The sequence below is a fragment of the Puntigrus tetrazona genome, chromosome 13 (genome assembly GCF_018831695.1).
Source record: "Puntigrus tetrazona isolate hp1 chromosome 13, ASM1883169v1, whole genome shotgun sequence".
Classification (NCBI taxonomy): Eukaryota; Metazoa; Chordata; class Actinopteri; order Cypriniformes; family Cyprinidae; genus Puntigrus; species Puntigrus tetrazona.
The window spans coordinates 11,169,142-11,192,237 of record NC_056711.1 but is presented as its reverse complement, the minus strand read 5'-3'; the positions used below and the strand labels follow the sequence as shown (position 1 = coordinate 11,192,237).

The 23,096-nt window shown below is 37.5% G+C and overlaps 2 protein-coding genes across 3 annotated transcripts in view; both read left to right on the top strand.

Annotated features, from left to right (window-relative positions):
* The first annotated feature begins 113 nt into the window (after positions 1 to 113).
* On the top strand, positions 114 to 5,800 carry wu:fj13e08. 2 transcript variants are annotated; one of them, XM_043254566.1, is made up of 5 exons: positions 114 to 190; positions 430 to 1,011; positions 3,205 to 3,930; positions 4,028 to 4,142; positions 4,346 to 5,800. In XM_043254566.1, exons 2-4 carry the CDS (start codon positions 522 to 524, stop codon positions 4,042 to 4,044), a joined length of 1,233 nt encoding a protein of 410 aa, XP_043110501.1. In that variant the 5' UTR covers positions 114 to 190; positions 430 to 521; the 3' UTR covers positions 4,045 to 4,142; positions 4,346 to 5,800. The 2 variants fall into 2 exon arrangements, with proteins under 2 accessions (XP_043110501.1, XP_043110500.1); XM_043254565.1 differs by having other exon boundaries at positions 3,205 to 4,142.
* A 451-nt stretch (positions 5,801 to 6,251) lies between these two features.
* zcchc24 (zinc finger, CCHC domain containing 24) overlaps positions 6,252 to 23,096 on the top strand; it is a 32,396-nt gene continuing 15,551 nt past the window's right edge. Inside the window, exons 1-2 of the mRNA XM_043255007.1 lie at positions 6,252 to 6,760; positions 9,348 to 9,548. Coding sequence (XP_043110942.1) covers positions 6,524 to 6,760; positions 9,348 to 9,548 — 438 coding nt within the window. The 5' untranslated portion in view covers positions 6,252 to 6,523. The remainder of the gene's footprint in view (positions 6,761 to 9,347; positions 9,549 to 23,096) is intronic.

The window sequence follows — 23,096 nt, the reverse complement described above, 5'->3', positions numbered from 1 at the left end:
GAAAAAGTATTGTTTTGAGCACAGAATTGACCCAGAATAAATACTCTCCCTCCCGCCCAGTAGGTGGCAGAAGGTATATATGTAGTTGCTTCTCAACTCGTTACTAAAACCATCGAAGAAGACGATTCAGCAGTGTAAACATGGCATTTTTTTAGTCAACAAAAAAGTAACTTCTGAACGCAAATAACTGGTGAGTGGCATGTCATTTGCTCGCAACAGCAACATTTAGTTTTAATTATTACCAAAAATTATTACCAGTGCACCAATGCAGTGTTTATTTACCACGGGTTTATTTAAAGGTGGATTTAGTTTAGCAAACTTTTAAACTGCATTGTGATACACTAAGAGAATAATGTAATCTCACACATGTATTAGAAACAGCAAATATATCGTTGGAAAGAGCATTAATATCTGCATATTTTGTTATAGTTTTGGTTCAGCCTTTGGGAAGAGTCTACATCCAGTCTCAAGAAGAACTACCTGAATTAGAGCTGGACATCGAAAGTCAAAGACTCGCGAAAATGGAGCAAGGTTTGCCATCTGCGAGCGTTTCCCAGCACTTTTTCAATGGATGGTTAAAAAGAGAAGATGACAGTTCACTTACCTTGCAGTCAGACTTCATTAAGTCAGAAATCCAAGTTAAAGTGGAACCTGATCAAGATGACTCTTCATTGCTTGATGTGAACGAGCTAGGAACGTTTTCTCATCCTCAGGGGAATGTTAAAGAGGAGTTTTTGGACCTCGGTTTGCAAATCTTACCAGCTGGCCTAATGCCTCCAGTTGAGATGGAAGAAGAGCTTGAAATCACACGCACTTCTCCAGATAAATCTCTGAATAGAAGAACTGATACATCAAGCAAAGGAAAACGATGCACAGTCAAAAAAAGAACATCAAGAAAAAGAAAACCAACAGAGGAAATTATTCCACCTAAAATGAATTCTGATGTATCAAGTGAAAGAATGTCATTGTTAATAATGCAGGGAAATGCCAAACGACATCCAGAGAAAGCAGGTAAAGGCAGAACATCCAACAAACAGCATAAAGAAGAGCTATTTAGTTGTGAAACCTGTGGGAAAGAGTTCCAGCGGTCAGATCTTCTCACGGATCATGTGAAAATTCACAGGAGACAGAAACCGTACGGTTGTGATCAGTGTGAAATGAAGTTTGCCAAGCCCTCTTATTTGAAAATACACTTGCGTAGACATGCCGGTGACAGGCCTTTTCCATGTAACCAATGTGAGAAGAGGTTTTTTGACATCTATGACTTAAGGGTGCACCAGAGAGATCACACTGGAGAGAGACCTTATATGTGCCCTGAGTGTGGGAAAAGTTTTAAACGCATTTACATACTTAACAAACATAAACGGACACACTCGAAGGAGAGACCTTTCCAGTGCTCTGTGTGTAGTAAAGCATACAGATATGGGTACAGTTACAGACTGCATCTGAAAAACCATCTTGATTAGGGTCCATGACGTGTATCGGCATTTTTTGTAACAGTAAAAGGGTTTACATTTTTACTCATAATTATATTCATTTTTCCTTATGTTAAGTGAAAAATGTTTTTTTAGTATATAATTTGAGAAGGCTTTTTTGACTGGATTTTCATTTTTATCTATGCTTTTGATGGTGGTTTAGAAGAATCATATCATCCCCCGTAAGTGACTTTGTTCCACTCTTGAAGAGTGTATAGTTTATAATATACAATACACTTGCTTATTACATATTTTTAATGTTTTACAAGCGGCTTTCTGTAGCAAGCTTGCATTAAAATAATAGGATTATAGACTTTAGTCTCGATTTTTTTTCTTTTTCTTACATCCTGTGTTTGAAGAAATGTTTCAGTTCAGAAGACAGAAGAATCAGATGTGACATAGAGAACATGAAGTACAATGAAGTGTGTATGATAAAGTATCAACACTGTGAAAGCAAACCTTTTTTGAGTCAAATAATGATACATTCTGAGAAAAAAACGTTCTGTTCTATTGCTGGGGCAGTACTCTAAGGTACAAAAGTGAAAAGCCACATCTTTATACCTTACCTACCCCATAAAAAGGTACTTATTAGTATTTGAACTACATTAAAGGTGCGTATTCGTACTTTAAAATGATATATTTGTAGCTTTTCACTTTTGTACCATAGGGAGCTGCCCCAGTGACAGAACTGTATATTTTTCTGATAGTGAAATGATTTGTAAATAAAGATAATTTCCCTTTGATGACCCATGGTCTGTACACGTACATGTCAATCTGTTCAAAAGATTGGGGTTGGTATTTTTTTTTAGTTTTTGAATTAATTTTTGCCAAAGCTGAATTTTTGATAAAATTACAATAAAGCTACATTTTCAGCGGCCGTTACTCCAGTCTTGAGTGTAACATGATTCTTTAAGGAACATTTCATATCATCAATTTTGAAAACAGTAAATTTTATAAAACTCTTAGAATTCTTGACTAGATGACTAGAAAGTTACAGAATAACAGCATGTTTTGAAATGGAAATAATTTTTAACATTGTCTTTTCTGTTAAGTTTAATTATTTTAATGCATCCTTAAATATTAATTTCTTAAAAAATTACTTACTATCCCCAAATTTTTGAACATTATAAATAAAAACGTTGTCATCATTTACTCACTCTCATTTTGTTTCAGACCTGTGTAAAAAATACCTAATTAGTGTTTTGTGGGGTTTGGGCCATACAATGAAAATCAGCTTTCAAACTCACTTTCAGAGTGTGCAGAAAAACAGTTTAATCCTTGTTCAAAATATATTTGATCGTGTTCCGCAGAGTAAAGGAAGTAGTACATGTTTGGCATGACATGAGAGTAAATGCTGGGGTGAGTTATTGTTTTATTTCTCCACTAGAGGGAGACCAAATGCTGCACATTCTGACCCCTGCTGAACAAACAAAAGCCCAGTATGCAGCCGGTTTGATAGAACTGTTCAAATCAAAATTGATGACAGCACAAATGTTGTATTTTAAAAAATAAAAATTATTAATTTTAGTATAAAGTCATTAGTAGTATGTTGGATAACATGGGCTTTATATGGAATAAGAGGAAAGAGATTGTCCTGTGTGTGCCATGGTGGAACTTCATGTAAGTGAATTACTAAAAGTGTAATTCACACAATTAGTACTGCTGTTGTATTTTTTGTATACTTTCCTTAATCGTACTTATGACGCGACTGTGTGTTTGTATTTTACAGTTTTGTCTATGGCGTGCCTTAAAATGCCTGCAGCTGAGATTACAGATACACTAAGAGAAGAATATGAATCCATTGCTGCCCCTGATTTGGAATCTGAGGTCTCTGATAGTGATGGCCCAGATTTGACAGAAGGTCAGAAAACTGTCTACACAGGCTTTGAGTTCTCATCTGAGGAATCTAGTGATGAGGAGAGTGAAGATCGCTTGAGTCGATGGAGCAAAGGAGACTCTTACTGGAGCAAATATCCTCCTCAAAGTGAAACCATGACCTCCTCACAGAGCAGCGCAGGGTCTGCACCAGGGTTTTCAGTAAAGACACCTAAAGGTGCCTGGGAACTTTTCATGAGCGAAAACATCATTAATGAGATACTGCAATGTACCAACTTGGATGGACAGAGAGAAGCGTTGGCAAAAGGCAAAGTGTGGCAAAAGATCACTAAAGAAGAATTAAAAGCCTTTATTGGTCTGAGTCTTCTCATTGGTGTGGAGAGAAGTAGCGATGTTCCAATCCGGGAACTGTTTATGGATCCATTACAGAACCCACTGTATAGAGCTACCATGTCTGTTGGTAGATATCAAGACCTTCATAGATTCCTGCAATTTGATAACAAGAAAACCAGGGTGGCGAGAAAGGCATCAGACCGCATGGCAGCCTTCCGAAATGTGTGGGACCTGTTCCTGACAAACTGCAGGAAAAGGTTAATCCCGAGGCATTGTGTCACTGTAGGTGAGCAGCTTCTGCCATTCCAGGGAAGTTTCTGCAACATATGCCAAGCTGCCCCACGAAGAGTGGCATAAAAATCTTTTGGATGTGTGATTCCGAGGTCCCCTACGCCATTGATGGGGTCATCTACACAGGCAGACATCCAGGAGAGGAGACTGAGGTGAACCTTGCAGAGAACACGGTCCTGAGGTTGTCCAGTGGACTTCAGCAAAAAGGTACATATTTTCATAAAAACTTTCCACTCGTAGTATATTGTCCGTTTGAGACACTTTTATCTTCCTTAAAAGTACATGTAGTTTACTTCTTGTAGGGATCAGCAGTCCTCTTAAAACCAGCCCTCAGCCACAAACACTGTGCCAGACCATCAGTGTTGTTGTGTTACCTAATGACCTTGCCTTTTGTGTGTTTCTCAATGTAGGTCTCAACATTACAATGGACAGCAACTTCACCAGTGTCCCTCTGGCAGAGAAGCTTTTCGAGAAAAGCTTGACCGTGGTCGGGGCTCTTCACCATAAGAATCCACATGTGCCACCGATTATGAAGCCATCCAAGTTACGAGCATCACATACCTCTGAGTTTGGTTTTTGTGGCAAAGTATTCATGGTGAGCTATGTGCCAAAACTAAAAAAGACAGTGATTCTGTTGAGTACAATGCATACCAGCGATGCACTGAATGAAACAAGTGCTAAAAACAAGCCAGAGGTCATTCAGTACTACAACTGCACCAAAGGAGCAGTCAGCACTGTTAGGCTAATGGCTGAAAATTATACTTGCAAGAGGCAAACAAAGAGGTGGCCTATGCTGCTTTGGTATAACATGTTGGATGTTGCCATTGTAAACTCCTACTCCATTTTTATTGCTCAGCACCCGAGCTTCATGGGAGGTGGTCATAGTGCTCAGCGCTTGTTCATAAAAGAGCTAGCGAAAGAGCTTGTAGTGCCTCAGATACATAGGCGCAGAGAAGAAAGCCCTGGATTATCCACGAACATCCTTGAGGCCATGGACAGATGTGGGATGCCTGCATCGTTGTCATCTGTCAATTTTGAACTCCAAGAACAGAGCTGTCAAAACAGAATAAGAAAAAGATGTTATTACTGTCCCTCTGGAAGAGACAGAAAAGTGAGCAAGTTCTGTAGTGAATGCAGTCGCCCTGTCTGCAAAGATCACAGCCACATGTTGGTGACTTGCTACCGGTGCATGCCTTAAGACCCATACAGAAACAGTTTGTACATTTCTATTCTGCAGGGATAATGACAGTTCTGCTGACAAATTTATTATAATTATCGTTAACCGTACAATGTAGATTTGACATCCATGTTTATAGATATAAAGTTGAGTTTAAGTACATTTTCAGTGTTATGCGTTAAACTTGAACATTTTGATTTTGCAAAATGTTATTGTTTACTAAACATAAATATATATGAATGCTGTGCATCTCAATTTCGATCAGTCAGGTGAATGAAGTGTTAAAAAGCGTGTGCAGACAGGCAAGCAAGTATATTAACAACACCACAAGGTGGAGCACTAATCAGTATGAGATTGTAGGCCAGAATACCTCAGGTGAATCGTTGTTTTGCTGTTTTACTGTGTGAGAATCCTTTAGATTTTTTAAAACCCCACCTGGTCCATTAAAATGCAGTCGTTATGTTACGAGTGTATTTATTTCTTCTTAGTAGGCTTTTTTTATGTTCTTTACTACTTCTGATTAAGTATGATTGATTAAACTGAAAACAAATGTTCCTTCAAAAACTAATACCTGAAGAGTTTGCTCTTTTTTCAGGTGTTTTAAAAGAACGGGTTTCCCTGGGTTCCCTGTTTGTGGCTCTTCACTTAAGAATCTCACCCCTGTTGTTAAATAAACAAACCCATTTGCTTACAACCTATTGGTTTCCTCAAGGTGTTTAGTTTCACATATACCATGACCTGTTCCATGTAAACCGGTGTCAGTTAAGTTTGTTCTGAAGGGGGGATTTTCTAAAGCGTTTTAGTGGTTTTCTTTACCCTTATATTACGTATGGGAGTGGAGCACTGAATGAATCATTAAACTACGCTTTTTAAATGCTTATAAAACAGAATGCTGTATCTGCTCTGTAGGAACTGCATTTTAGACACGATCACGTTTAAAATAATTTTAAGCTGCGTGACACCACGAAATAGTGTTTTTAAACGCGTTCCGTAATTGATATGCATATTCTGTTGAAATGAGCTAGCAGCCAATAATCAACAGGTCGTCGCTATATACAAGCGCGTATGTTAAACAGCGCGCGTTGATTGGCCGCGCGAGACAATGACGCGCGCAGACGCCACATGAATATTCAATGAGCTCTTTGCAGTTACAGTGCAAATAAAGCGAGATAACGGGCCGTGGACAGCGGGCTAAAACTTTTTATTCTGACATATCAGAGCAATGACTTTTGTGTAATTATAAACCTGGGACACGGATCCCAGCGAAGGAATAGGGTCTGTGCTGGAAGGAGAGAGAGAAGCGCTGATTTTTTTTGGGTGTGGAAAACCGGACGGCGCGTTCACAGTACAATCTGAACAAGTTTGCCTTTTCCAAAAGTAACAGTGGAAGAGTGAAAGTTACAGTAACAACATGAGCTTGTTGTCTGCTATAGACACCAGTACCTCAGTGTACCAGCCTGCACAGCTTCTCAACTGGGTTTACCTTTCTTTACAAGACACGCATCAGACGAGTGCCTTCGATGCCTTCCGACCCGAACCCAACTCTTCCCATCCGGACCTGAACTACAGCAAAACTCCTGCCAACGACCTGAGCTCCTCTCTCAACTCCAACTATCTCAACAACTTCTTTCAGCTGCAGAGGAATGAGGTAACTCGTTTTCTGTTCTCCTCCAGACGATGTTTTTGGAAATAATTTCGTGGAGATAACGGTGCCAGCAGACTGGAATAAGATTCATTATGTAAAGCGCAGTTGTCTATGCATGTCTAATGTAGCGCGCGTCTGTACAATTTGGAGACGTAATCTTTTAATCCCTATAAACTTGAAACATTAATTTAGTATTTTTGCCTACGATTTAGTCATAAATTGTAGGGCTATTTATTTATTTTATAGCAGTGCTATGCAATGAATTTATAGTTTCAAGGATCATTGAAATCATGGCAGCGTGCAGCATTGCACACTCAGTTTATTGTATTTGTAAGAGCACGTGTACAGCCAAATGAGGCAGTCATGCATGAAAGTTTCTTATTTTGATCATAAGACTACTTGCGTTTAATTTGCTGCTTAATTTCAGCCTGTAAAGTGAGGCTGAAAGAGAGTCTGAGTTTGAGGATTGCTTACTGATCTCTGCAGGCCTAAAATGCCTTGTCATGACTGAGCTCGGAAATAATCAAAAATCATACTCATTTCTGAGGTCGTAATGTTTGCTGAAGACATATAACACTTAAACCTGTATTATTATTATTATCATCACATAAAGAAAGATGCTATTCAGTGATACTCTCTGAATAACTATTTGATAGGAATATCAAAAAAGTAGTTTGGTCCAATTTATGAGAAGAAAATTGTAAGGGAAATTCATAAATTAGTATGTTTGTATTGCATAAATGTTTTATAGTCTGAAAGTTATTACAAGTGAGATTAATTTAGGTCTACTGCAAAAAGGAAAACCAGTACTGCTATATGTATATTTCCGGGAAATATTTTAATGGGTAAGAGGAAGCAAATATGGTTTTCACAAATTAAATATAATAGTTATGACACATGGTAATGGAACTAATAGTCGGTGGAATCCTTTTGTATTCTTCTGCTTATTTTTTATAAATGAGAGAATTACATCCAGAAACTTTAACATATGAATGCGTTTTCTTTTAAATGATGTAATGACAGTGTTGTGGCTGAGACAGAGGTAAAGTGTTGATGTTTAGTGGAAAGTTTGAGGAAGGGCAAAACTTTTATTCGTAATCAGAGTTAATAAAAACATTGTGACAAGTTCTCTCTCTTTTTCTCCCTCCACCTCTTTCGTTTTCTCTCCCTTTCTTTTTTCCTCTCTCTTCTCTTTTTTTCTTACGTGGAGAGTTAAGAATACGTTCCAAAACACAGTTTTTTTCCTCTGTCAGACCAGAAATCAATTTGTTAAATATTTACAACACAGGAAGAAGCTCGGAACCAGAATTCTGGATTTTTAAATTATATTTGTTTGTATAACATACCAAATTGTCTACACTTTTCTTAGAAAGCGTGAACTGGGATTGTGAATGGCAGTAGTTAGAAGTGACCCCCTGACTCGCTCGCTCTCCAGCTGTGTGAAGGGGTGAGGAGAGATGTTCTCCTCTGGTGTAAATGTGTGTGAGGGCCGTATCCCTCAGGAGACACATAGTCAAATTCCTTTCTGACAGTAACATTATTACATTCAAATTGATAATAATTGTATGAGTGTATTCAGACAGAACCACTGATGATAGTAATTTTTGTATTTCCGCGATGTAAAAAAAAGACATTTAAAACACGGCTGCGTGGTTTGTTAGTTTTTGTTTACACAGAACTCCATAAATTTCCACTGCCTTTTCATATACTTCTTGTTGATCTTAGACTTATGCTGGTCATAACTCAAAATAACAGTGTAGCTGGATGCTTAGTTTCTCATGACACAGCTTTTTATAGACCTAATATTTTTGAAAATAAACACGTCTAAAGATTTCTAATTCCATGTACCTCATAATCTTTTGTCAGACGCGCTCAGAAGTTTTGAATTTAGGAGGAATTGGTTTTGTGTGTTTCTCATAAATGTCTCTCACAGAGAATGAATATCAGCTGGATTTGACTGGCCAGGATGGAAAATGAACGTCACATGTACAGCTATAAAAGAAAGATCTAAAAAAGCTTATTTGCTGCGTTCAGAGGTGATCTAACTGATGAAAACAGACTCGTCTTGAGAGATACGTGCAGAAACTGTTTATTGTCCTGGCATGCTGAGGAACTAGATGACAGTTATCTGAACTTGCCAAGTATAAAGTTTCAGGACTGTCCAACATGAGACTTCAACAATAACATAACCTTCCAAAGCTTAACCAGAGGAAGACATCACTCAAGTAACATCTTCCCATCCAAACCGTCTGTAGCGTGTGTTTGATTACCTACTGTCCTCTGTGGTTAAATGGCAATCTGATTTGCAAATCTTACACTCATGTACTTATCACGGGCTTTAGTGGATTATGTCGTGCCAATTTGGGAACTGATCCTGAATTAGGAATCTCATTTATTCCCTAATATGCCTAATTGAGGACATTGTTTTTGACTATGTACTTAATCATATTTTTCATACAGCTTTTGCTTATAGACTGTATTTAAGAGCGGCATATTGTGACATATTAAAAAGACACTGTATGAAAAAACGGTGTGTTTCAGTTTCGTGTTCATATATTGTATTATGGTTGATTTTTTTTATGTTTTGCAGGCCCTGAATAATGGTTTATACAAAAGTGTGTCACCGTACGGCTCTCTTAACAACATAGTGGATGGGCTGAACTCTCTAACGGACCACTTCTCTGACCTCTCTCTGTCTTCTGAGCCACGCAAGCCCAGCAAGAGACCCCCACCAAACTACCTGTGCCATCTCTGCTTCAACAAGGGACACTATATCAAAGACTGCCCGCAGGTAAGCAGCCAACGAACTCTGTGCACCCTGGGGAGATAGAAAGAGGGACATGTTGCTTCATTGACCTACTTGTCAAACAGGCATTTCTCTGTCTTTTTAGTCATGTGTATCAAGTTAATTCAGAGAGCTACTGTGCTGAGCACTGAGAGGTAACACCAGGCCACTGAGCAGTCTTTTTTTAAACATGAATGTGATCTGATTTTCTTTCTTTTTTAATCTAACTTTCTCGGGCGTCTTACAGTGACATTAGTCGACGATAACAAAAACATTAACATCAGGGATATCACACATAAAACGTGTTCAGCAGGAAATGAGGCATACAGTCATTTTCAGAAACAGTCTTATAGCCACAGGTGTTTCGCAGGTGATATTAGCCGTTGTTGTCCTAGCAAATGTAACTAAAAGCTTAATAAAGCAGTGGTTTTGAGTAAATATGTTTACAAAGCGACACATTTAAACAAGTGGACAAGTTAATGCGGTATGAATGGAGGCAGTGAGAAAAGAAATACTGCAAAATTCAGAGATGCCAGAGTGGGAATGTCTTGCCCTCGAGATAAACAGGTGATAAGTTTGTCATTTAAATTTGCTTATGCGCTTAAATGCAGTGTTTTACTAGGAAAGCCAAAGGAACTCATGAGAAACCACTCCCTGACCTTTAATTGTCTTGTTTCGGCTATTGCAACAGCATTCTCAGAGAGATGTTTACCCTCAGGACAGGGAAAAAATATATCCAAGCTTCTTTAAGAAACTGTTTTAGTTTTAGCCTTCAAACACAAATTGGTAGTTTTAATACAGAGCACTTATTGTTCCTGAGTTTTTCCCTTTGTCTTATCTTCAGCTTTCTTCGTTCTAAAACTGATTTCATGAATAAAGAATTGTGTTAAACTTGCAAAAGTTCCAGAGACAAAGATAAAATACAAGTGTTTGCGAAGGAGACAGTGTCATCCTTAATTTTAAGCTTTTAGTGTTTTATAGTCTTTGGACATTGAGACAGGGTGAGGTTCTTGTTCAGGCCCAGACTCAAGTCAGAGCTGCATGGAATGGTAATGCAGACCAGATGTGGGATTAAAGTGGCAAACCTCCCTTTATGAAAGATGATGAGGGTTCCCTGCAGACTGCTAAAAGTCCTATCATGATAAAATATCTCCACCTCTTTGTGCACGGCTCAGGTAATTTACTGACTTTTCTTTTGACGTTGTCAACATGCTGCACTGAAATACACTGATGTTTGTTTTTATAAGGGCGTTTGCTGTCCCTGATGGGTGATGGAAAATATTGCTCATGTACCATTAGATCTATAACAGATCGGACTGAAGTTGTAACACTGCTATGATGTCATTGTAGATTAATTTACAAAAACATAGCACGTTGAATGTGATGTTATTCTTATTGCCTTTAAGGTATTACGCTCATTTCAAAAGTAGGGATTTTCAAACGTTTTTATTCTAAGGGCCACCAAAAATGAAACAAAAAAGTTAGTTTTTCTGTATGAAGACAATTTTATACTGTCTGAAAATGCATGATATTATAAAGATATTGATTGGAAATTAATTTGCCTTATATTGTTACTGTTCTAAAGCCATGCAAATGCTAAAAGAAATGTATAATCTTTGCGATATTGACATTTGATGTCTTTTTTATTTTATTGACCTTTTTTCAACTATATCTTTTTGTCCACTATTAGAATAACATTAGATGCGTAAACCTTAAAAGACATATTTTCAATTCATTTCAACCGTATTTATATGTGCGGTTCAAAATAAATATTGTTCCAGAGCAGATTTACAGTTAACTTTGACAGTCCTAAAAATACATAATAAAAATATGAAATTTCCTCTCCAGTTTTCTTTGCTTTGAAAGTCTGAAAACCCCTGCTCCATAGGAATCTGCACAATGGGGTTCACTAAGTTGGTATCGCCATCTCATGTTAAATAGCTTTGAGGAAAAAATACTAAAAGAACAAATGCTGAGTTTTATTAGGACAAAACACTGCAGGCCATAATACTAGCCTGAGACCAGTCAGTAAATCACTGTCAGAACTGTCCTGTTTTAAATTTCAGTTGCTTGTGTGAATGCCAGTGGAAACACAAGAAAAGTCCTGTCCCCCGATAGTGTCCACACCTACTCAATTCAACACTGCTGCAATTTACCTCCCCCTGGGGTCTCACTTTCTGTGATTTACTTTCCATTTGTCATATGCCGCATCCACGTATTTACCCGTCCGGACGCAGCGATTTGCCCTTGATTCCTGCCAGTAAGGACAGTTGAAAAATGATGAATGTGTTGAGTCTGATCTTGTCTCAGAGGAAATGAATTCCAGGGTAAGCTGGTCCCCACTAAGGGTTTGTCCTGTCCAGAGGACTACAAACTCTCTGCCAACACAAACACGGAGGATTTGACTTCACAGGGCACAGCGGGACCTGTGATCTAAAGCCAGCGCTGAAAATCACATTCTCATGCGTTCTCCCAGCGCACCGTCTAGGTCTCCATTCGTTTCCCAGCAGACGAGGTGCAGTGGGCCAAGCTCACCAGTCAGGGCAGGGGCCGAGTTTCAAAACACAGCCGTTCCGGGGACTGAAGCTGGCTGCGGTGGGGGTGTCTCGGCCAGATAGGAATTGAGGAATACCGTGGCTCGGTTGGAGCAGAGCGCAGGGGCAGGAAGCGCGGTGGTTATGTCTTCTGGTGCGTGTGGTTCAGACTTGCGTGTGTCACCTAGGGGAAGTGGATCTGGCCCTAGCGGAGCTCCACAGGGAGCGCTAGTTAGAAAAGAACACCATTGGGCAGGCAGCTGTTTGAGCAACTCTGCTCTGCCCAGGGGCAGCTAGTGAGAGTTATGTAAACAAGCTCGACTAAACGGGGGAGCAGTTTTGCCCTGTCATTCATTACCCAGAATTCCCGAGACCTCAAAAAGCCGTAGCCCCATCCTACTTGTTTATAATATGCCAGTCGAATATATCTGATGGTTTGAGTCGATTAGGCTCAATCTACCCCTCGTACAGAGGTGCGGTGGGATTTCCTCATGGAAAATGTGTGTGCTGGAATGCGGCTTGTAGAACTGTAAGAGCCCTGCATGTAAGCTCAGCTCGTGAGTCATGTCCTCTGCAATGCATCCCTATTGCCAATGCCCTTTTTTGTGTCACAGTCCCATAGTGACACTGGTTGTCATTCACTGCAAGTATTCTGACTCCCACCCTCACCCGATCAATGTGAGTCTTGTTAGGAAATCGTCGAAACATGGTACAGGGTGCAGAAAAGAATGGCTTTTGTTGTACAAAGAAATTACTACAGGGTCACAATCATGTTTCTGTCTCCTGCTTACATTTACCCTGCTTGATGTGTTGTGTTGTGTTAGTGGCACTGTGCAGCAAACGGGATGTTGGATGTTTTGTGTTTTTGTTGTTCAAACCATACTAGAAAACTTTACGCAGAACGTACTTCCATTGTTTGTGCAATTACAGTCTTTTCTTTTGAGAAATTCCAAAATGTTATTAATATTAAATACTTCTTAAAAGTAAATATCCTAATAAATTTTTAATTAAAAGTTTTATATTGATTTTATATAAATATGGTTTAAATAAATCTATTTGCATTTATTTTATTTATTTATTTAAACATACATCAACATTGTACTAAAAGAGCATGTGATAGCTGTCCTTATGAAAAAACAAACAAACACCGGTATTGTAAATTCATTATTTTGTAGTTATTCATTGTCTGTGTTTAACTTTAAGTTGTTTGTTGTAGCAAGAGCATATTCACATATTCATTTGCATTCAGTTTGACTGCTGCATTAATTTTAATACAATAGATTTTAGCTATTCACATTTATGTTGTGGATTTATGTAATTAATCTCTCATATGTAAGGTTTAATTAATTAACTTTCCAGTGATGCACAGTTTATTCATTCATTTATTCATATATTTCAGTTCATTCATTCTCTGTGTTCTTTTAGCTCATGCAGATCAAACATTATTAGCTACTATTACTGATTTTTTTTAACAAAATTAAATTCTTTCTAGATTTTTCTTGAAATATTTTAAACTAAGTAGTTCAGCATGTGTGTTTTCGTCTTGCCTTCGGTATCTCCTATAAAATAAAAACACACTGTGTTCATGAGCATTTTTGTCATGAAAATCATGAAATTCAGCGATAAACCAGATACAGTAGAGTAGACTCAGCTGGGGTCTGTAGTCTTCATATCCTTTGATGGGAAAATTGTAGATTCTCTTACGTTAATCAAAAACACATGAATGCCATTGATTTCATACAGAGCGCTCATTATTCTTTTAACATAATACATCTCTTGTTCAAATCGTAATCACGGCAATGGAATGTGTATATATATAGCCTTATTTCGTCTTCCTTCAGTTTCCAAATGTTCTGTTTTTAAATAGTTTCGTACAGTTTGAAGCCTGTTTACTATTCCATTTATGCGGAGTTTTAGGTTTGTTGATGGTGCAGGTTCTGAAATGTTTACCATTTCGTAATTTCTTACGTTTATTTCATAATTAATCACATAATTTGCCGTTTGTAATGAAGCTTTCATTCGAGTCTGTTTTTTCTTTTTGGCATAACACAAATGTTACCCGTGTGTTGCATTATTTAGTTCCACTAAGTGTTTTGGGCCACTTAAGTCTATTGATTTAAGGCGGCAGATTCAACACTCTGGAGGCTATTTTGAACAAATGGTGCTTCCATCATCATCAGCATGAGTGAAATCTAGCCTAGCACTTCACAGTTTGCCGACTTCATTACTACCAAAGCGAACACCTTTGTGAACTCGCAAGGTTTATTTCACAGAGCAGTTTGTCCGCCGTTGGTCAGAGCGATAAAGCTTTTATGATTTGTTGTTGCTGTTATCATTATGTAAGATAGTGAAATTGTAAACATTAGCCCGGGGTTGTGTAATTTCGTTTGACAAGAAACCTTTGTTTGAGACAAACTTCCATTACAACTGCTCCCGCCTGTGAAAGGAAAACACTCTGATGTAAGAGGCAATCACTGAGCCCTTAGGAGACAGTCACCTTCTCCTCAGTCTCTTGCTGAGATAATTACATAAACATGGCTCTAATAGGGAGCCAAAATGACAATGCATTTCCTGCTTCTTGATAGAAACAAATAAATAGCTGTAACTGCATACATAAGCAAGTCCATTTTCAATCAGAAACTATGTCAGGCTCAAGTAATGAGGTGTGAATATGTATTGTTCAAATGCTTTGTAATATATAGTGCGTACTCGGACATTTGACAGTTCTGTTTTGAGAGCGCTAGAAAACTTTTAATGGCCGTATCAAAACAAATACATTCAGTGATGCCATATAAATCACTATACTCTTGGTCAGATATGGATTTGACTAAACGTGCCTTTTGTTGTACAATATATATTATCTTTATCTGTTTTTGGGACAATTAATCAGGCAGTTGTTTAAATCTAGAAAGATTTATGAACTGAGTTAGAGTCGAATCTCTTCCGCACCAAAACATGCTGTCAAACATTTCTGGTATTACGGTGTAAAACTGCTTGAGCAATATTTATCTTTATAAACAATATTTTTAAGCCTTCACAATTCTGAAATCTTGAAGTTGGATTTTAGATATAAATAGTCTTAGGCTATACAGTTTTAGGTTTGAATTTATTGTAATATCGTTTCAAAAATCTCTTTAGTGTGCAGTTAAACTGACAGGGATGACATACAGTATGATTCCTCTAAAAACACAAAAAAAAAATAGTTTTTAGTATATTTTACTGGCATTGTTACAGAGAAAAGATTTTCATTGATGTTATTGTAGGCACATTGCACTTAGTAAATGAATCTGAGTGTGATGTTGCTTCATAAATCTGTTTGTATTCATGTTTGTCCAGACCAGCTGCTCAGTGTTTCTCACAGCCTGTCAATCTGGTGTCCTGGGAAACAAGCAGTATAATGTTGCAATGCAGATGTGTTTTGGTTGTTTTTATGTATGGCATAATTATGTACAGTAATAAAAGTCTTTTGAACTATAGCGATTCATCCAGTTTAATACTAACTATTAATAGAATTACTTTTAAAGTCATAATTACTAAATAATAAATGATCTTGAATGAAAAAGTGTCATGGTTAAGTATGGTTTTCAACATTGATATTTATAATAAAAGTGTCTTGAGCACCAAATCATATTTGTAATGATTTCGGAAGGAAAAAGTGACACTAAAGACTAAGACATTAAAACAATTTACCAACCCTAAACCTTTGTGATAGTAATGTACAGTGCATATACAAGAGTACTGCATATTTATAAATTAGAAATGTAAGTGCAATTGTAATAAGTGCAATAAACAACGATTGGGCGCCTCTTCATTTAAATACATCTTAATAAAGCGTAAGTTTTTCTGATGATTAGGGACGTCCTTGTCAGGATTTGGAAACCGTCAGCTGATGAAGGCCAGCGCTAGGGTGAGCACACTTAACACACTTCCTCAAAACGGAAATCAAAGTTAAAAGAATATGAAAAGCTGGTTTCCTGCCAGCTGCTTTGTGTTCTCTACATAGAGAATAGCACTCTTCCTCTGACTTTTGCTGATACAACAGCAAATGCACCTCCCTCTTTCTGTCTCGCTGGCCTGTCGATGTCCCTTTGCATGAGACCTCTATGTCAGCAATCAGAGGAGGATAATGATAACATCTCTTCAAGTGAGAGTTGTGATCTGCTGTCATATTTAGAAATGAGAAGACCACAAATGTAAATGGCGTTCTGCTTCAGAGTTGTTCTGTTCTGTTCTGTTTTTTTTCCTCAAAGAGATTAATGAAGATAAATTAAAGGGCACAGGCATTCTTAGTCTTAAAAAAGACCCTCAAAATAATGACAGAGATTCCTGCTTTGTGCAGACAGGGTATATTGGTCGGATAAAGAGACTAAGATGTTCAGCCCTTCACTGATGTGGACCAGAGTATTGAGTATAATTATTCAATAAATCCGTCGTAATTATCTTTTCATTAACTTTTATTTTTCCAGAATCCTTCATAAAGATTTCAATCATTTCTCAGTGAGAGGTTGTGGTCATGTCTGGTCTTGTGAGAACAAAAGTTAATGAAAGAAAACAAGTGCAAGAAGTGGATGTCAACACTAATATTGTACAATCTGCTTGTAAAAAATGACATGATAAACTTTGATTTGTGGGATTTTGATTATGATTAGGAGATTTTCTGCAAGTTTTACTTCATCTGGCTTGTATTTGCTTCTCTGGGCCTTTTCCTACTAAGACCTGACTGATTTCTTAAAGGGGTAGTTCACCCAAAAATAAAAATAATGTCTTTATTTACTCATATCGATCCAAACCTGTATGACGTTCTTTATTCTATATGGAACATAAAGGAAGAAATTTTGAGAAATGTCTCCATACAATATTATAATTAGAACATTTCTCCAGTGGTTAGTCACAGGAAGTTAGTTACCTTCTACATGATTATTGTTCAGAGTCGCTCTTGTGTGCCACTAACTTTTAAACCGTAGACAAAGCCACCATAAACCTGCACAAGGTCATTGGTATTGTTACCAAAAGGTTGTTTGTTATTATAAGACTATGTACGACCTACAGGTTCCCTTGATTACATTGTGCCAACCTAATAACTTTAGCAGAATGACCATTTGTTTGTCCTTATCTAACATGGAAACACATCCTGCCCAGCTTAGAAGAACAGATAATGTACAACCATGAGCTCATCTTGTATCATATAAATAGATAACCCTGACAGATCCATCTCTCTCACCCAAATCACCAGATTCCAAACTGAATGCCATCACTCATATTTTGACCTCAATATGTGAAAGGGCTGATGTAGAGAGTCTTCTATTCAGAATGAATATTACTGAGGACTAACTGGCAGCGTTCTTACTGAGGGCACACGAGCACAGTAAGATGGTGTCAGAGGAATAACACAGCAAGCTTTGTGTTCAGGTCTGAATCGGGACCGTCAGGAAGAGCCTAGTGCTGGGAATGGCCGATGTTAATTAAGGGTTCCATTGTTTGTCTTTAGGATACCCAGACGTAGGGGTCAGGAAGTCAGCTCGTATTGTTCACCCAGTGGGATGCTGACTACAGCACAAGCGGGGACCACAGATCTTTTTTTTCTTTTTTAATCACAGAACAGGCAATCTCCTGTTGGACTTCTATTAGCAATAGAGTCTGTTATTATGGAGGACCAGGGAAGACTGTCAGCTGTGTTTTTTTTTTGTTTTTTTTGATGGAAGCCTATAACATGACAGGATGTCATCCTGCAGGCTGACAAATCATTGACGAGAGGCGTTCAAATCAGGTACCCAAAAGCTCTCAAGAGCCAAATAATCATGACTTCAAACTGTTGTTTTTCATTGCAGGGGTTGCAAGACTTTATTCTTCTTTATTTTTTACATCAACATTTTTTACAAATAGTAATACATTTACATGCTATTTATTTTTGTAAATAAAATAGACATTCAGGTTGTAAACATTAGGCTAATTAATTTATGTTTATTTGTTAATATTTTAAAATATCCAATTTTGAAATTACAAAATTTTGAAATTACTCTTTTCTCAGTTTATTCTGATTGCATGCATTTAATGCTGCATTTAATTTACACAGAACAATTAATAATGCAAGCACAGCTACCTTTGGATCAGCAAATCTAATACCAGGATTTTGATGATGATGATTATGATGTTGATGGTGTCATATTTGTTGGTCTCTCAAGTGGCTAACCATTTCTTGCCACATTATAAACACTGAAACGGAAATTTTGTTTCCAGATATGTGGTAAAACAAAATGGTATTTTTGTTCATATGCAAAAATTTACTTATTGATGTTGTAAGAATGACAGAGTTAAACCCATACTGTGGTGTACTGGTTCTTCAGCCTGGCACAAAGGACATACAAAAGAGGCTGTTGTAGCGAGCTGGAAGGCCTGTGTTGAGTCACTGCGGCGGCTGGAAGGGCTCAGGGAAGTAGTGGGGGTGTAAGGGAGAGAATGACTGAGGGGGGGAAGGGCAGTATGGGAATGTTTTTACAGTCTGACCTGTGATCTTCCTTCCATTCTGCTTCAGTCCTTCTCTGACACACTGAATCTGCGTGGTTCAAAAAATGTCTTTACACTTGTATAAATGTCAAAATATCCAAATAGCATTTATATTAAAAGAAAGACGCCTTTATCAGTAGATGCAAAATTTCAATATAGTCAAAAATTATTTAAATAACATCTGGTTGTCCTTTCTTAGTGGTGCATGCACAAATCTTTCTTAGTGGTGCATGCACAAATTAAATAGTTAATCTGCTAGTACACCTATGTGAACTTGACTTTACACATCCCCTAAAAATCACTGTGAAAGTAATGAATTGCAAAAATATCTATGAGGTTGTACTGTAGAGCTGATTGTTTAGAAATGCCATCTGGTTTACTGTTGCAATACAATAAATAAATTTGTAGTTGTCCAAATAATGTACATTTTGGGCCCACTTTACTGTGTGTACATCTTTCCAGAGATAGTATGTAGTTTAAATGTGTATATGTGTGGGGGATAGAAACTAGCGAGGCTATCTGAGAGAAGACAGTGAAACAGGCTGAAATGTAAACAGATAAAGCTTATCTCTCAATGGCTAGAGACATAACAGACAGCCCTCTCCTCTGGACATGGCTGAGAGCAGATCATCCGAGGAACGACATGTGTTTACATGGATATTTACTACACAATAAATCCCTCGCCATTATCATAGCGTAGCCAGATAAACAGATAGCATGATGATACAGCGACAAACCACATTGTAAAACAGCTCACATGTGCACAGCCACATCCTAAGTGCCCGAAAACAAACGTGCCTTTCAGATGAAGAGAAAAACGTGTCTACCTTATGAAAAAACAGTGGTGCAATATGTCCTCTTCACTATGTCAACCATGTGCTCTGAAATAAGATGGAAACATTTAGATACATTACCTCGATCTTTTTACACACAAGCCAATCAACCTGCTCATGTCATTCATTGCTTTGGTAACTTAATCCCGTTTTGCAGCTGTACAAGTCGTTAGGGTTAGCTGGGCTGGCACAGAGATCCTTGGGAATTGGGTTTTTGACCATTGCAGATACAAGGATCTTTTACATGTGAGCATTTTGAGAAATAACGTAAAGGCATTTTAAAGACACAATCATTACCAGGAACTGGGCTGTTTAGGGTCTTGTGTCATAGTCTGTAGCAGCAGATTTAGTTTGTGTAAAACTGTTGCTATGCCACCATCTGATACAGTCCACAATTTCCATCTCATGTGTCATCTGTTTTTGAGGGCCGTGCGTTGCATTAAGACGATGAATGTATGTGCGCCGAGAGAGCGAAGATTTCAAACCCGATCAGAACCGATTAACCGAAGCATCAGCATTATCCGCGTGAGATATTTAGCCAATGCCAGCTAGCTCTAATGCGAACCCCTAGCATTTTTCCAGTGAAACCAAATACATAGAAAACATTTATCTACACATCGGGCCAAGTGAAAACCTTCTCCTGAGAAACCAAAGAACACAATGTGCTCATTCATAAATAAAACTCCCACCCGTACTCTTTTCAAGTACAACACCAATTTGAACCTGTTAGTCCAGATTCAGTTTTATTAATAACATAGTTAAAATAATGTTTTGAGAGATATTAAAGGGTAATCCAGGCAAAGCGATTTCAGATATGATTCATATTAGTTTGCTAAGATAAGTAAACATGCTCAGGTTTGTTTTAGGGTATGGAGGGCTTACTGTACCTGTATTGCAGCCATTCGGTTTCAGCTTGAGAATGATGTTTATGAAATGTATTCTGCCAGGACGCTGTTCTCTGAGACAATATAGCGTCATTAACATCCTTATTGGGAAACTGATATCAGATATTTCATTAGTTGTCTGGCGGGGTGGCCAACACCATTTCCTCTGATGGACCAACACAAACTGCCTTAGTTTTGTGTGGACAGTATTTCATCTCAATATCTTGGCAAGAGAAGTACTGCAAAGTTTTGTTGAGATGTCTTTTTTTCTACTATACAACATCAAACAAAAGAACCCTTGACAGCAAGAGCGGTTCCCATAACCTCTGGTTCATAAAATGTCACTCATAATTTGATTACTCTCTTGACTGACAAGCCTCTGCGATAAAGAAACGCATCATTTATAACTCTAGATCAGCAGTTGCAGCACACAGCCAACAACACATGTCTCTGTGATGTATTTTCCTGTAAAACTAGAAAGAAATGACCTGGAATGAAGCTCTTGATCCTTGAGAAAAGACTAAACAGTTCTTAGTGTGCAGAACCGTCTGTTTACATCTCTCTTGATCTCTTCTTATTTACAGATAGCAGGTCGGTTTAAAGCAGCAATATGTGAGAAATGATGCCGTTGCAGGTGCAGACAACATTCATATCTTCTAGATGAATTGCGTTATTTACATTTTATCCAGGTTCCAGGAAACTGCAGAAATATGGGTTTGGCCTAGACTGTATTTTTATTCATTAATTGGATTATTAATCTTAAGAAAAACAATGCAAATATTTCTACAGCAGATTTATTATAGACACAGGAAAGATAAAAGGGCAAAATGCTTTTCGTATGTATTGATGATTCCTTGTAAATATGATTATTTTTTCTCATGAAATTTCCCTAGTAAAACATTTTTTAGATTTAATTTACGTTTATTTCATACTTAGCTCAAATCCATAGCATACTTCTTCAACTTCTGCACAATGTATATTTCGTAATATTAAGCCTAAAATGCATTTTAATGCACTGTTTATATACTTTGGTATATCTTTAGTTGGGCTTTAGCAATACTTCTGTACAATTAACAAAAAAGTAAAAGATTAATTGTTCCAATTTAGCAGAATTAATAATAAATATACTACAATTGCAGGGTAGTTTATTAAGTGCATACATATAAAATTTTTAGAAGTACTTATCACACAATAAAGTAGTTTAAAGTGTATTTATTTTTAACTATAGGGCTATCCTTTTTTAACGAGGATGCATTAAACCAATCAAACGTGATAGCAAAGGCTTGAACATTATTACACAAAACTATTTCAAATCATGTCACCCTTGTTTTGAATTAATCATTCTTAAAATGTCCTAACAAAAATGTATCATGGTTTACACCAAAATATTAAGTAGCACAGAAATCATCACAAATTCAGCATGTTTTAAATCATTTCCAAAGGATCACTGAAGACTTAATGGCTTTATCGTCACTGGAATAAATTACATTTTAAAATCTTAAAATAGAAAATGTCTATTAAATTTTTCTCACAACATTGCTGTATTTATTTTTGATCAAATAGCCTTGTTGTGAGCATGAGAAGCTAATAGCGTAAATAATCATAGCCGTTCCAAACTTGTATTAGTACTGTAAATACCAGCTTTGTCAATTGCTATTTCATAAGGATGTTAAATCACGTCCATCCTGGTTTGAAAGCAACAGAGGTTAGTGGCCTCACTGACACTGCTGTGACTGTGTGTGATGAACTCCTAATTAGAGGAGGAATGCCAAACTTGCCTGTCTAACAGGCACAGCGAGCTGTCTTGCCTGACAGTGCACAGAGAAAAGGCCTTCATTAAAGGCCACATTTGTTCTGACTAAATTTAAATGGGAAATTCAGTGTTATTTCAAGATTAGGCTCCCTTGGGTCCTGGATTCAGGTTTTGATCTACAGTACAGGCCCACTTAGAGTGTTTACCCACATGATGGCTAACGCTTGTGTTTGATAAGCCCTCTTGAAAAATATCAGTGGTTTGCCAGCTATTTGCCTGTCACCAGTTTCAATTGAGTGCTGAGATGATTTCCTAACACCAGTTTGTGGATATGTTCATGCCTTTAGCTTTGCCAGTAGACTATGTTAGCTTGAAATAATATTTTCTTATTTAATCCTCCTTTAAAGTATTCACTTTAGTTGATCAGCATGGCTCAAAGTAGATGCCATAACTGTTGCTTTCTAATGCTTGATTGATTGTAATTCAGATGTAGCAGTGTATTTGCATTAAATATTTTTTATTTTCAAGCAAATATGTAATTACCTAAAGTCAGTTTTGTACTAATTGCGGCTCTTGTTAAGGGCTCTTGGGGCAAAAAGGACTTATTAATATTTACTATATACTATTAATATTTATTTGGTGCTGAGTAGCTATTCAGATTGTCTGCTTCCCTGCACCAGCCGAAAATCTGCCATTTAGATGAATGGGAATGCTAACGGATAGTTTACAGTATCCTTGAGCTTGATAGTCGATACTACATTCTCACCTTGAATAAAGTGTCTATGTGAGTGATGTTGTGGGGTAGGGTACACATTTCCTGTGTCATGTCCCTTCAGTATTGCTTTTTGACACATTATTGTCATTATTAATGCATTGCTGTATTACATATCGCTTCATGTCATCCATGTGCGATTTTGGCAGGTCAGATTTCTTGGAAGTACGCTGTTTTCTTTCTGAAACTGGGGAAGAGATGAACATAGCAAACACTGTGGTATGTTAATAACTAGTTCATTTATTTGTGTGACTGAATGCAATTTTATTGCCTA

Excerpts from the sequence above, each read along its gene's own strand:
- wu:fj13e08 (XM_043254565.1), top strand. The coding sequence starts at position 522 with ATGGAGCAAGGTTTGCCATCTGCGAGCGTTTCCCAGCACTTTTTCAAT. Across the intron at positions 1,012-3,204 it reads ACGACATCCAGAGAAAGCAG|TTTTGTCTATGGCGTGCCTT; the intron begins GTAAAGGCAGAA and ends TGTATTTTACAG.